Raw genomic sequence first — 16,612 nt, forward strand, 5'->3', positions numbered from 1 at the left:
AAATAAAAAGAGAATACAATGACAGGGAAAGGTCCTGCTTTTGTACGTATGGCGTTTTTGTGTGTATGAATGGCTATTTGGGGCCAAATCTGTATTTTTTTAATCTTTTTTTTTCTAAATTGTTCGACATTCTATTGGCCGGCTCTAAATCAGTTTCTAATATTTACAAACCCCCAAAAGCAGTGAAGTTGTCACGTTGTGTAAATGGTAAATAAAAAGAGAATACAATGACAGGGAAAGGTCCTGCCTTTGTACGTATGGCATTTTGGTGTGTATGAATGGCTATTTGGGGTTAAATCTATATTTTTGCTATATTTTTTTCCAATTTATTTGACATTCTATTGGCCGGCTCTAAATTAGTTTTTAATATTTACAAACCCCCAAAAGCAGGGAAGTTGTCACGTTGTGTAAAAGGTAAATAAAAAGAGAATACAATGACAGGGAAAGGTCCTGCCTTTGTATGAATGGCGTTTTTGTGTGTATAAATGGGTATTTCGGGCTAAATCTGTATTTTTTTTAATCTTTTTTTTCTAAATTGTTCGACATTCTATTGGCCGGCTCTAAATCAGTTCCTAATATTTACAAACCCCCAAAAGCAGTGAAGTTGTCATGTTGTGTAAATGGTAAATAAAAAGAGAATACAATGACAGGGAAAGGTCCTGCCTTTGTACGTACGGCGTTTTTGTGTGTATGAATGGCTATTTGGGGTTAAATCTATATTTTTGCTATCTTTTTTTCCAAATTGTTTGACATTCTATTGGCCGGCTCTAAATTAGTTTTTAATATTTACAAACCCCCAAAAGCAGTGAAGTTGTCACGTTGTGTAAAAGGTAAATAAAAATAGAATACAATGACAGGGAAAGGTCCTGCCTTTGTATGAATGGCGTTTTTGTGTGTATGAATGGGTATTTCGGGTTAAATCTGTATTTTTTTTCATCTTTTTTTTCTAAATTGTTCGACATTCTATTGGCCGGCTCTAAATCAGTTTCTAATATTTACAAACCCCCAAAAGCAGTGAAGTTGTCACGTTGTGTAAATGGTAAATAAAAAGAGAATACAATGACAGGGAAAGGTCCTGCTTTTGTACGTGTGTGCATTTTTGTGTGTATGAATGGCTATTTGGGGCCGAATTGGTATTTTTGTTGTCTTTTTTTCTAAATTTGATCAACATTCTATTGGCTGGCTCTAGTTCAGTTTCTAATATTTACAAACCCCCAAAAGCAGTGAAGTTGTCACGTTGTGTAAATGGTAAATAAAAGGAGAACACAATGACAGGGAAAGGTCCTGCCTTTGTACGAATGGCGTTTTTGTGTGTATGAATTTTGTTATCGTTTTTTCTAAATTGTTTGACATTCTATTGGCCGGCTCTAAAACATTTTTAAATATTACAAACCCCCAAAGGCAGTGAAGTTGTAACGTTGTGTAAATGCTAAATAAAAAGAGAATACAAGATATCCTTTTCAACTTATATCCAATTGAATAGACTGCAAAGACAATATATTTCATGTTCGAACTGGAAAACGTTGTTATTTTTTGCAAATATTAGCTCATTTGGAACTTGATGCCTGCGACATGTTTCCAAAAAAGCTGGCACAAGTGGCAAAAAGGAGTGAGAAAGTTGAGGAATGCTCATCAAACACTTATTTGGAACATCCCACAGGTGTGCAGGCTAATTGGGGAACAGGTGGGTGCCATGATTGGCTATAATAAGCAGCTTCACTCATTCCCAAACAAGAACGGGGCGAGCGTCACCACTTTGTCAACCGAGCAAATTGTTTCGGAAGAATGTTTTTACCAGATGAGCGAAGAAGCTAATATGGTGGCAGGAAGCAGGAGTACTTACCATCTCAAATAGCACAGCTGCAGTCACGGCCATCCAGTGGAGTTTGACCTCGAAGGCGGTGTTGGTGGAGAAGTTGCCGTTGTAGTAACACGTGCACCACTCAGTGCGGCCCCGCCGGTTGTTGGCGTCCACGTCCACTGTGACCGTCTTCTGCTCCGGGACTGTGGCAGCTGACACACACACAAAGTACAACACAGCGTTTTCATCATGTCCTTCACAACAACACAACTTGTGTGTATGATTGTTTGTACATTGATGTTACATCCATGATGTCCTTCACAACAACACAACATGTGTTGTGTGTGTATGATTGTTTGTACATTGTTGTTACATCCATGATGTGGTTCACAACAACACAACATGTGTTGTGTGTGTATGATTGTGTGTACATTGATGTTACATCCATGATGTGGTTGACAACAACACAACATATGTTGTGTGTGTATGACTGTTTGTACATTGATGTTACATCCATGATGTCGTTCACAACAACACAACATGTGTTGTGTGTGTATGATTGTTTGTACATTGATGTTACATCCATGATGTCGTTCACAACAACACAACATGTGTTGTGTGTGTATGATTGTTTGTACATTGATGTTACATCCATGATGTGGTTCACAACAACACGTGTTGTGTGTGTATGATTGTTTGTACATTGATGTTACATCCATGATGTCCTTCACAACAACACAACATGTGTTGTGTGTGTATGATTGTTTGTACATTGATGTTACATCCATAATGTGGTTGACAACAACACAACATGTGTTGTGTGTGTATGATTGTTTGTACATTGATGTTACATCCATGATGTCGTTCACAACAACACAACATGTGTTGTGTGTGTATGATTGTTTGTACATTGATGTTACATCCATGATGTCGTTCACAACAACACAACATGTGTTGTGTGTGTATGATTGTTTGTACATTGATGTTACATCCATGATGTCGTTCACAACAACACAACATGTGTTGTGTGTGTATGATTGTTTGTACATTGATGTTACATCCATGATGTGGTTCACAACAACACATGTGTTGTGTGTGTATGATTGTTTGTACATTGATGTTACATCCATGATGTCCTTCACAACAACACAACATGTGTTGTGTGTGTATGATTGTTTGTACATTGATGTTACATCCATGATGTCGTTCACAACAACACAACATGTGTTGTGTGTGTATGATTGTTTGTACATTGATGTTACATCCATGATGTCGTTCACAACAACACAACATGTGTTGTGTGTATATGATTGTTTGTACATTGATGTTACATCCATGATGTCGTTCACAACACAACAGATGACATGTGTTGTGTGTGTATGATTGTTTGTACATTGATGTTACATCCATGATGTCGTTCACAACAACACAACATATGTTGTGTGTGTATGATTGTTTGTACATTGATGTTACATCCATGATGTCGTTCACAACAACACAACATGTGTTGTGTGTGTATGATTGTTTGTACATTGATGTTACATCCATGATGTCGTTCACAACAACACGTGTTGTGTGTGTATGATTGTTTGTACATTGATGTTACATCCATGATGTCCTTCACAACAACACAACATGTGTTGTGTGTGTATGATTGTTTGTACATTGATGTTACATCCATGATGTCGTTCACAACAACACAACATGTGTTGTGTGTGTATGATTGTTTGTACATTGATGTTACATCCATGATGTCGTTCACAACAACACAACATGTGTTGTGTGTGTATGATTGTTTGTACATTGATGTTACATCCATGATGTCCTTCACAACAACACAACATGTGTTGTGTGTGTATGATTGTTTGTACATTGATGTTACATCCATGATGTCGTTCACAACAACACAACATGTGTTGTGTGTGTATGATTGTTTGTACATTGATGTTACATCCATGATGTCCTTCACAACAACACAACATGTGTTGTGTGTGTATGATTGTTTGTACATTGATGTTACATCCATGATGTCGTTCACAACAACACAACATGTGTTGTGTGTGTATGATTGTTTGTACATTGATGTTACATCCATGATGTCGTTCACAACAACACAACATGTGTTGTGTGTGTATGATTGTTTGTACATTGATGTTACATCCATGATGTCGTTCACAACAACACAACATGTGTTGTGTGTGTATGATTGTTTGTACATTGATGTTACATCCATGATGTCGTTCACAACAACACAACATATGTTGTGTGTGTATGATTGTTTGTACATTGATGTTACATCCATGATGTGGTTCACAACAACACGTGTTGTGTGTGTATGATTGTTTGTACATTGATGTTACATCCATGATGTCCTTCACAACAACACAACATGTGTTGTGTGTGTATGATTGTTTGTACATTGATGTTACATCCATAATGTGGTTGACAACAACACAACATGTGTTGTGTGTGTATGATTGTTTGTACATTGATGTTACATCCATGATGTCGTTCACAACAACACAACATGTGTTGTGTGTGTATGATTGTTTGTACATTGATGTTACATCCATGATGTCGTTCACAACAACACAACATGTGTTGTGTGTGTATGATTGTTTGTACATTGATGTTACATCCATGATGTCGTTCACAACAACACAACATGTGTTGTGTGTGTATGATTGTTTGTACATTGATGTTACATCCATGATGTGGTTCACAACAACACATGTGTTGTGTGTGTATGATTGTTTGTACATTGATGTTACATCCATGATGTCCTTCACAACAACACAACATGTGTTGTGTGTGTATGATTGTTTGTACATTGATGTTACATCCATGATGTCCTTCACAACAACACAACATGTGTTGTGTGTGTATGATTGTTTGTACATTGATGTTACATCCATGATGTCGTTCACAACAACACAACATGTGTTGTGTGTATATGATTGTTTGTACATTGATGTTACATCCATGATGTCGTTCACAACACAACAGATGACATGTGTTGTGTGTGTATGATTGTTTGTACATTGATGTTACATCCATGATGTCGTTCACAACAACACAACATGTGTTGTGTGTGTATGATTGTTTGTACATTGATGTTACATCCATGATGTCGTTCACAACACAACAGATGACATGTGTTGTGTGTGTATGATTGTTTGTACATTGATGTTACATCCATGATGTCGTTCACAACAACACAACATGTGTTGTGTGTGTATGATTGTTTGTACATTGATGTTACATCCATGATGTCGTTCACAACAACACGTGTTGTGTGTGTATGATTGTTTGTACATTGATGTTACATCCATGATGTCCTTCACAACAACACAACATGTGTTGTGTGTGTATGATTGTTTGTACATTGATGTTACATCCATGATGTCGTTCACAACAACACAACATGTGTTGTGTGTGTATGATTGTTTGTACATTGATGTTACATCCATGATGTCGTTCACAACAACACAACATGTGTTGTGTGTGTATGATTGTTTGTACATTGATGTTACATCCATGATGTCGTTCACAACAACACAACATATGTTGTGTGTGTATGATTGTTTGTACATTGATGTTACATCCATGATGTCGTTCACAACAACACAACATGTGTTGTGTGTGTATGATTGTTTGTACATTGATGTTACATCCATGATGTCGTTCACAACAACACATGTGTTGTGTGTGTATGATTGTTTGTACATTGATGTTACATCCATGATGTCGTTCACAACAACACAACATGTGTTGTGTGTGTATGATTGTTTGTACATTGATGTTACATCCATGATGTCGTTCACAACAACACAACATGTGTTGTGTGTGTATGATTGTTTGTACATTGATGTTACATCCATGATGTCCTTCACAACAACACAACATGTGTTGTGTGTATATGATTGTTTGTACATTGATGTTACATCCATGATGTCGTTCACAACACAACAGATGACATGTGTTGTGTGTGTATGATTGTTTGTACATTGATGTTACATCCATGATGTCGTTCACAACAACACAACATATGTTGTGTGTGTATGATTGTTTGTACATTGATGTTACATCCATGATGTCGTTCACAACAACACAACATGTGTTGTGTGTGTATGATTGTTTGTACATTGATGTTACATCCATGATGTCGTTCACAACAACACGTGTTGTGTGTGTATGATTGTTTGTACATTGATGTTACATCCATGATGTCGTTCACAACAACACAACATGTGTTGTGTGTGTATGATTGTTTGTACATTGATGTTACATCCATGATGTCGTTCACAACAACACAACATATGTTGTGTGTGTATGATTGTTTGTACAGTGATGTTACATCCATGATGTGGTTCACAACAACACGTGTTGTGTGTGTATGATTGTTTGTACATTGATGTTACATCCATGATGTCCTTCACAACAACACAACATGTGTTGTGTGTGTATGATTGTTTGTACATTGATGTTACATCCATAATGTGGTTGACAACAACACAACATGTGTTGTGTGTGTATGATTGTTTGTACATTGATGTTACATCCATGATGTCGTTCACAACAACACAACATGTGTTGTGTGTGTATGATTGTTTGTACATTGATGTTACATCCATGATGTCGTTCACAACAACACAACATGTGTTGTGTGTGTATGATTGTTTGTACATTGATGTTACATCCATGATGTCGTTCACAACAACACAACATGTGTTGTGTGTGTATGATTGTTTGTACATTGATGTTACATCCATGATGTGGTTCACAACAACACATGTGTTGTGTGTGTATGATTGTTTGTACATTGATGTTACATCCATGATGTCCTTCACAACAACACAACATGTGTTGTGTGTGTATGATTGTTTGTACATTGATGTTACATCCATGATGTCGTTCACAACAACACAACATGTGTTGTGTGTGTATGATTGTTTGTACATTGATGTTACATCCATGATGTCGTTCACAACAACACAACATGTGTTGTGTGTATATGATTGTTTGTACATTGATGTTACATCCATGATGTCGTTCACAACACAACAGATGACATGTGTTGTGTGTGTATGATTGTTTGTACATTGATGTTACATCCATGATGTCGTTCACAACAACACAACATGTGTTGTGTGTGTATGATTGTTTGTACATTGATGTTACATCCATGATGTCGTTCACAACAACACGTGTTGTGTGTGTATGATTCTTTGTACATTGATGTTACATCCATGATGTCCTTCACAACAACACAACATGTGTTGTGTGTGTATGATTGTTTGTACATTGATGTTACATCCATGATGTCGTTCACAACAACACAACATGTGTTGTGTGTGTATGATTGTTTGTACATTGATGTTACATCCATGATGTCGTTCACAACAACACAACATGTGTTGTGTGTGTATGATTGTTTGTACATTGATGTTACATCCATGATGTCGTTCACAACAACACAACATATGTTGTGTGTGTATGATTGTTTGTACATTGATGTTACATCCATGATGTCGTTCACAACAACACAACATGTGTTGTGTGTGTATGATTGTTTGTACATTGATGTTACATCCATGATGTGGTTCACAACAACACATGTGTTGTGTGTGTATGATTGTTTGTACATTGATGTTACATCCATGATGTCGTTCACAACAACACAACATGTGTTGTGTGTGTATGATTGTTTGTACATTGATGTTACATCCATGATGTCGTTCACAACAACACAACATGTGTTGTGTGTGTATGATTGTTTGTACATTGATGTTACATCCATGATGTGGTTCACAACAACACGTGTTGTGTGTGTATGATTGTTTGTACATTGATGTTACATCCATGATGTCCTTCACAACAACACAACATGTGTTGTGTGTGTATGATTGTTTGTACATTGATGTTACATCCATAATGTGGTTGACAACAACACAACATGTGTTGTGTGTGTATGATTGTTTGTACATTGATGTTACATCCATGATGTCGTTCACAACAACACAACATGTGTTGTGTGTGTATGATTGTTTGTACATTGATGTTACATCCATGATGTCGTTCACAACAACACAACATGTGTTGTGTGTGTATGATTGTTTGTACATTGATGTTACATCCATGATGTCGTTCACAACAACACAACATGTGTTGTGTGTGTATGATTGTTTGTACATTGATGTTACATCCATGATGTGGTTCACAACAACACATGTGTTGTGTGTGTATGATTGTTTGTACATTGATGTTACATCCATGATGTCCTTCACAACAACACAACATGTGTTGTGTGTGTATGATTGTTTGTACATTGATGTTACATCCATGATGTCGTTCACAACAACACAACATGTGTTGTGTGTGTATGATTGTTTGTACATTGATGTTACATCCATGATGTCGTTCACAACAACACAACATGTGTTGTGTGTATATGATTGTTTGTACATTGATGTTACATCCATGATGTCGTTCACAACACAACAGATGACATGTGTTGTGTGTGTATGATTGTTTGTACATTGATGTTACATCCATGATGTCGTTCACAACAACACAACATATGTTGTGTGTGTATGATTGTTTGTACATTGATGTTACATCCATGATGTCGTTCACAACAACACATGTGTTGTGTGTGTATGATTGTTTGTACATTGATGTTACATCCATGATGTCGTTCACAACAACACATGTGTTGTGTGTGTATGATTGTTTGTACATTGATGTTACATCCATGATGTCCTTCACAACAACACAACATGTGTTGTGTGTGTATGATTGTTTGTACATTGATGTTACATCCATGATGTGGTTGACAACAAGACAACATGTGTTGTGTGTGTATGATTGTTGTTACAGGGATGATGTGGTTGACAAGAAGACAACAGGAAGTACCTAGCAATGCAGCAGACTGGCTGCGTCCACCAAAGCTGCGACTGAAGGAACTGTGTCTGCTGGCGTAGGAAGCGGGCCGACTGGGCAGCCAAGGCAGTAAGAAGGCCGGCAGGTCACATGCTTGCTGGTCCTCCAACACAAAGGCCACCTCAAACCACTTCCTCTGGAACAGGGCAAAGTCTTCCAGGGCAGCAGTGGACCAACCACAAGGCACGGCGGGCGCTGGCTGTGAGGTTTGACCTGCTGGGAGGGGAAGGACATTGTGTGAATGCTCCAAACATTCACACTATTTATTATGCTTCTCTACACCAACATTCATACTTTTATTATTATGATTATTATTCAACTCATTATTATTTTCCTCCAAATTTTGGCACAACTTGCCACATTTTTAACCTAATACAAAGCATTCCAATTTCAAACTGTTCAGTCTATTCAGGAATCGCGGTCTTTCCCTTGACAAATTCCAAAAATTACCAAATTTCCCAGAATTCGAAGTTTTCCAGGACATTTTTCCCCATTCAAAATGAATTGGCCATTTTTCAAACTTCCAAAATTTCCACCTTTTTTAACCTATTCCACCGTCCAGGAAATTCAAACTACCCTTTTTGCAAGTTCAAAAAAATTACCAAATTTCTCAGAATTCCAAGTTTTCCAGGACATTTTTCCCTATTAAATATGAATTGGCCATTTTTCAAACTTCCACCTTTTTTAACCCATTAAACTATTCCACCTTCAACCTATTCCAGCATCCTGGAAATTCAAACTACCCTTTTTGCAAGTTCAAAAAAAAATACCAAATTTCCTATAATTCCAAGTTTTCCAGGAATTTTTTCCCCCTATCTAAAATGAATTGGCCATTTTTCAAACTTCCACCTTTTCCACATTTTTTAACCCATTCAAACTATTCCACCTTCGACATAGTCTACCACCCTGGAAATTCAAACTACCATTTTTTTTAAGTTAAAAAAAAAATTACCAGATTTCCCAGAAATCCAAGTTTTCCGGGACATTTTTCCCTATTCAAAAGGAATTGTCCATTTTTCAAACGGAATTGTCCATTTTTCAAACGGAATTGTCCATTTTTCAAACTTCCACCTTTTCCACATTTTTTAACCCATTCAAACTATTCCACCTTGAATATAGTCTACCATCCTATAAATTCAAACTACCATTTTTTTCAAGTTAAAAAAAATTACCAGATTTCCCTGAAACCCAAGTTTTCCGGGACATTTTTCCCCATTCGAAATGAATTGGCTATTTTTCAAACTTCCAAAATGTCCACAGTTTTCAACCTATTCAAACTATTCCACCATCCTGGAAATTCAAACTACCCTTTTTCCAAGTTCAAAAAAATTACCACATTTCCCAGAAATCCAAGTTTTCCGGGACATTTTTCCCCATTCAAAATGAATTGGCCATTTTTCAAACTTCCACCTTTTCCACATTTTTTAACCCATTCAAACTATTCCACCTTCGACATAGTCTACCACCCTGGAAATTCAAACTACCATTTTTTTTAAGTTAAAAAAAAAATTACCAGATTTCCCAGAAATCCAAGTTTTCCGGGACATTTTTCCCTATTCAAAAGGAATTGTCCATTTTTCAAACGGAATTGTCCATTTTTCAAACGGAATTGTCCATTTTTCAAACTTCCACCTTTTCCACATTTTTTAACCCATTCAAACTATTCCACCTTGAACATAGTCTACCATCCTAGAAATTCAAACTACCATTTTTTTCAAGTTAAAAAAAATTACCAGATTTCCCTGAAACCCAAGTTTTCCGGGACATTTTTCCCCATTCGAAATTAATTGGCTATTTTTCAAACTTCCAAAATGTCCACAGTTTTCAACCTATTCAAACTATTCCACCATCCTGGAAATTCAAACCACCCTTTTTCCAAGTTCAAAAAAATTACCAGATTTCCCAGAAATCCAAGTTTTCCGGGACATGTTTCCCTATTCAAAATGAATTGGCCATTTTTCAAACTTCCACCTTTTCCACATTTTTTAACCCATTCAAACTATTCCAACTTCAACATAGTCTACCATCCTGGAAATTCAAACTAACATTTTTTTCAAGTTCAAAAAAATTACCAGATTTCCCTGAAATCCAAGTTTTCCGGGACATTTTTCCCCATTCGAAATGAATTGGCCATTTTTCAAACTTCCAAAATGTCCACAGTTTTCAACCTATTCAAACTATTCCACCATCCTGGAAATTCAAACTACCCTTTTTCCAAGTTCAAAAAAATTACCAATTTTCTCAGAATTCCAAGTTTTCCAGGACATTTTTCCCTATTCAAAATGAATTGGCCATTTTTCAAACTTCCACCTTTTCCACATTTTTTAACCCATTCAAACTATTCCACCTTCAACATAGTCCACCATCCTGGAAATTCAAACTACCATTTTTGAAAGTTAAATTTTTTTTACCAGATTTCCCAGAAATCCAAGTTTTCCGGGACATTTTTCCCTATTCAAAATGAATTGTCCATTTTTCAAACTTCCACCATTCCCACATTTTCCAACCAATTCAAACCATTCCACCTTCAACATAGTCCACCATCCTGGAAATTCAAACTACCAGTTTTTCAAGTTCCCCAAAAATTCCAGGATTTTCCAGAATTCCTGCTTTTCCAAAGCTCTATTTCCACCCTTTTTTCTGGCGACGACTCCTCCCACAATTATCAACACATTTCAACCATTCTGCCGTCAAAACATTCCTTTTAATCAGGACAAAAAAAACAAAGTTGTTTTTTGAACTGGAAAAATTCCCAGTTTTACCAAAATTCCAGGAATTCTGTCATACCATTTCTCAATTAAACATGTCACTACTTCAACATTTCTCGACAGATTTGAAAAACTTCAACACCAACTATTTCAACTCATTCACACTTATCAAGTTTTTTTCAGCATTTAAAAAAAAATTCCCGCTTTTCTCACATTTCCTTAAAATGAAATTCCCATTCAAAGTTCCACAACTTCCAAAATTTTTCATCTGATTCAAACTGTTCCAACCTCAAAATATTCATCATGTTCTGGAATTTTGTGTTCTACTTCAACAACTCTAAAAAAATTTTTTTTTCCAGGTTTCCCATAATTCTTTTTTTTGTGCATTTTCCCCATTCAAAATGAATTGGCCATTTTTCAAACATCCACAACTGCCACATTCTTCAACCCATTCAACTCATCTTCGACATTCAAACTACCAATTTCCACATTTGACAAATTTCCTGGAATTCCTGTTTTTTGTCAACATATTTCCACCCGTGAGTTCAACGACTCCTTTCACATTTTTCAACTGTTCCACCATCAAAACACTCATATTCAGGACAAAAACCAAGTTGGTTAAGGAACTAGAAAAATTCCCGGTTTTACCAAAATTCCAGGAATTCCGTCATGGCATTTCTCAATTAAACATGTCACTACTTCAACATTTCTCAACAGATTTGAAAAACTTCAACACCAACTATTTCACACCTATCAAGTTTTTTCACCATTTAAAAAAAAATTCCCGCTTTCCCCACATTTTTGGGAAATTCCCATAGAAATGAAAGTCCCATTCAAAGTTCCACAACTTCCACATTTTTCATCTTATTCAAACTGTTCCAACCTCAAAATATTCAGCATGTTCTGGAATTGTGTGTTCTACTGCAACAACTCTAAAAAAAATTTTTTTCCAGGTTTCCCATAATCCTTTTTTTTGTGCATTTTCCCCACTCAAAATGAATTGGCCATTTTTCAAACATCCACAAATCCCACATTCTTCAACCCATTCAACTCATCTTCGACATTCAAACTACCAATTTTCCACATTTGACAAATTTCCAGGAATTCCTGCTTTTTGTTAACCTATTTCCACCCGTAAGTTCGACTACTTTCACATTTTTCATCTGTTCCACCATCAAAACACTCAGGACAAAAACCAAGTTGGTTAAGGAACTAGAAAAATTCCCGGTTTTACCAAAATTCCAGGAATTCTGTCATACCATTTCTCAATTAAACATGTCACTACTTCAACATTTCTCGACAGATTTGAAAAACTTCAACACCAACTATTTCACACCTATCAAGTTTTTTTCACCATTTAAAAAAAAATTCCCGCTTTTCCCACATTTTTGGGAAATTCCCATAGAAATGAAAGTCCCATTCAAAGTTCCACAACTTCCACATTTTTCATCTGATTCAAACTGTTCCAACCTCAAAATATTCAGCATGTTCTGGAATTGTGTGTTCTTCTACTTCAACAACTCTAAAAAAAAAAAAATTTTTCCCCAGGTTTCCCATAATTCTTTTTTTGTGCATTTTCCCCATTCAAAATGAATTGGCCATTTTTCAAACATCCACAACTCCCACATTCTTCAACCCATTCAACTCATCCTCGACATTCAAACTACCAATTTTCCACATTTGACAAATTTCCTGGAATTCCTGTTTTTTGTTAACATATTTCCACCCGTAAGTTCGACTTCTTTCACATTTTTCATCTGTTCCACCATCAAAACACCCAGGACAAAAACCAAGTTGGTTAAGGAACTAGAAAAATTCCCGGTTTTCCCAGAATTCCAATTAAAAACTGTTACTAATTCAAGATTTCTTGACCGATTGAAACAATTCCAACACCAACATTCATGCTCCTAATCATATTTTTAAAAAATCCTGCTTTTCCCAAAATTTCCAGGAAATTCCCTTTGAAATGAATTAGCCATTTTTCAAACTTCCACAATTCCCACGTTTTTCAAAGCATTCCACCTTCAACACATCCCACCATTCTCGAACTTCAAACTACCCTTTTTCCAAGTTCAAAAACATTCCCGATGTCCCCAAAATTGAGATAGGCGCCAGCGCCCCCCTCGACCCCAAAAGGGAATAAGCGGTAGAAAATGGATGGATGGGCATTTACTACTTCAGTATTTTTGCCCGATTTAAACAATTCCAACACCAACCAATTCAGCTCATTCATGCTCCTAATCATTTTCTAAAAAAAAATCCCGCTTTTCCCCAAATTTCCAAGCGGTTCCCATTGAAACAAATGGGACCTTTTTCAAAGTTGCACAATTCCCACATTTTTCAAGCTGTTCATTCCAACATCAACACATTCCACTCATCCTGGACATTCAAACTAATTCTTGCATTCAAACTACATCCTGTCAGTATTTCCCTTCAACTCCAGCATTGGAGCCTTCACACCTCTTCCAGCTTGAATGGTAGAATGGAGACTGAGTCTATTCACCCTCCTTATCTGCCACGATCCTGTATATGTAGAAGCCATAAACAAAGGTCCGCATGGCATCTCCAGACGCATGAGCCACCAAACCTTCGTCCAGCATTTTCTAAAATGACAAAAGAGCAAAATAAAATGATTAAACAGTTAAAGGGGAACATTATCAGCAGACCTATGTAAGCGTCAATATATACCTTGATAGTGCAGAAAAAAGACCATATATTTTTTTAACCGATTTCCGAACTCTAAATGGGTGAATTTTGACGAATTAAACGCCTTTCTGTTTAGCGCTCATGTGGTGATGACGTCAGAACGTGACGTCGCCGAGGTAACACAGCCGCCATTTTCATTTTCTACACATTACAAACACCGGGTCTCAGCTCTGTTATTTTCAAATTTTTCGACTATTTTTTGGAACCCTGGAGACATCATGCCTGGTGGGTGTGTTGTCGGAGGGTGTAACAACACTAACAGGGAGGGATTCAAGTTGCACCACTGGCAAGAAATCTGCCGCCAGACCCCCATTGAATGTACCAGAGTGTCTCCACATTTGACCGGCGATGCTAAGACAGACATGGCACAGAGATGTATGGATAACCTGCAGATGCATTTGCAACGATAAAGTCAACGAAATCACAAAAGGTGAGTTTCGTTGATGTTGACTGCCAGCTAATCGATGCTAACATGCTACACTAATCGACGCTAACATGCTATTTACCGGCGGTGCTAAAGCAGACATGGCACAGAGATGTATGGATAACCTGCAGATGCATTTGCAACGATAAAGTCAACGAAATCACAAAAGGTGAGTTTCGTTGATGTTGACTGCCAGCTAATCGATGCTAAAATGCTACACTAATCGGCGCTAACATGCTATTTACCGGCGGTGCTAAAGCAGACATGGCACAGAGATGTATGGATAACCTGCAGATGCATTTGCAACTATATTACGTTTCCTTCCACCCACATTTAATGCAAAACAAACACTTACCAATCGACGGATTTAAGTTGCTCCAGTGTCACAAGATGAGAAAGTCCTGATCGTTTGGTCCACACATTTTACCGGCGATGCTAACGCAGATATTCGGCCATGCTATGGCTATGAATAGCGTCAATAGCTATTCGCTCAGTAGCTTCAGTTTCTTCCTCAATACTTTCATACTCCAACCATCCGTTTCAATACATGCGTAATCTGTTGAATCGCTGAAATCCGAGTCTGAATCCGAGCTAATGTCGCTATATCTTGCTGTGCTATTCGCCATTGTTTGTTTACATTGGCAGCACTGTATGACGTCACAGGAAAATGGATAGTCGCATCGCAAATAGCGAAAATCAAGCACTTTAATGCTTTTTTTAGGGATAGTCCGGGACCGGTAAAAATTTGAAAAAAACTTCAAAAAATACAACAAGCCACTGGGAACTGATTTTTATTGTTTTTAACCCTTTTGAAATTGTGATAAAGTACTGTTGTTCTTCGTTGATTATTTTCTTTTCTTTGACTTCCAGACATGTCTAACCAGGACAATGTCTCCAGGAAGACCTTGGTGGGAAACACAGACTAACTGGTGGTATATTATCATGAAGTCAGCTAGAAATAAAAGACATACCTTTTTCCATGAAGGGAAAATGTGTGTTACAAAATCAATTAAAGCTGCAAGCAGCGTTGGTCGGGTCCGCCTTTGGCTGCTGCCGCCGCTACTCAAGCCCTGGTCTAAGTCAGACCAACATAGAGGTTTTTATTTCATGTCTCTACGACATTCCTAACAGACATTACAAGCAGTTTTGTCTGGGTTTTTTCCTAGGGGGCGCTAGAGCGCAATTTAGATTTTTAGGGTTTGTTTTTTTATTAAATGGCAATGTTCGCCAGTCCTGATGTGTTTGTAAAATTTGGTGAGTTTTAAAGCATGGTAAGGGGGTCAAATTACAGATCTGCGTTTCTGGATGTTGTTGATAAATGGCTTTCGCTTTGTATAGTAGAGCATTAACTTGCACTTTGAAGCATTTTAAAGGGGTCAAAGAGGTAAAAATGAAATTTTTTAGGTAACTTTGCGCAGGGGTTCTTTGAAGGCGCGTAAAATCAAAACCGGAGCAGTAATCAAAACTCTGTTCTATACTTTTAATCAGAAGGGTTCAATCTCTCCCCTGTGCGAGTTTGAAGCCGAAACAACAAACGCGCTCAGAGGAGATAACTTTTGAAAAAGGTGACGGGTGTTTACAAAACTTTTATTTTGAAGGGGTAATTGCCAACTTCCTGTTGATTTTTGCTGAAGGATGTCAATTATTAAAATGTAGGTCTAAGTGAGACCTACATAGAAGTTTTTGTTTCATGTCTTTCCGGTATTCCTACTGGAAGTTTCAAGCAATTTTGTTTGTGTTTTCTTCCCAGGAGCAGTTTTTGCTGTGTTTTATTCAAAAATTGCGCTGGAGCGAAATTTTGAGTATTGGGATTTGGTTTTTTCATTAGATCGAAATTTTCGCCAGTCCTGATGTGTGTGCCAAGTTTGGTGAGTTTTGAAGCATTTTAAGGGGGTCACATTACAGCTCAAAGAGGCAAAAATAGCATTTTTTTGCGAAAATTTAGCTTTGAATGTGTTTTTGCAAAATTTTGGTTGACTTTTGCCCTGGAAAGTAAAATTATGAAATCTAGGTCTAAGTCAGCCCTACATA

The 16,612-nt window shown here is 37.1% G+C and overlaps 1 protein-coding gene across 6 annotated transcripts in view; it reads right to left on the reverse strand.

Annotated features, from left to right (window-relative positions):
* The window catches only part of depdc5 (DEP domain containing 5, GATOR1 subcomplex subunit), a 106,265-nt gene that overhangs the window by 18,882 nt on the left and 70,771 nt on the right, over positions 1-16,612 (reverse strand). For 3 of the 6 annotated variants that reach the window (XM_061890881.1, XM_061890878.1, XM_061890877.1), the window contains exons 36-38: positions 13,955-14,054; positions 8,717-8,959; positions 1,844-2,013 (exon numbers count right to left, since the gene is read on the reverse strand). In XM_061890881.1, the coding sequence (XP_061746865.1) occupies positions 1,844-2,013; positions 8,717-8,959; positions 13,955-14,054 (513 nt within the window). Of the gene's footprint in view, positions 1-1,843; positions 2,014-8,716; positions 8,960-13,954; positions 14,055-16,612 lie in introns of those variants that run through there. The other 3 variants (XM_061890880.1, XM_061890883.1, XM_061890882.1) reach the window with 3 other exon arrangements.

Source organism: Nerophis ophidion, linkage group LG28 (assembly GCF_033978795.1).
Source record: "Nerophis ophidion isolate RoL-2023_Sa linkage group LG28, RoL_Noph_v1.0, whole genome shotgun sequence".
Lineage (NCBI taxonomy): Eukaryota > Metazoa > Chordata > Actinopteri > Syngnathiformes > Syngnathidae > Nerophis > Nerophis ophidion.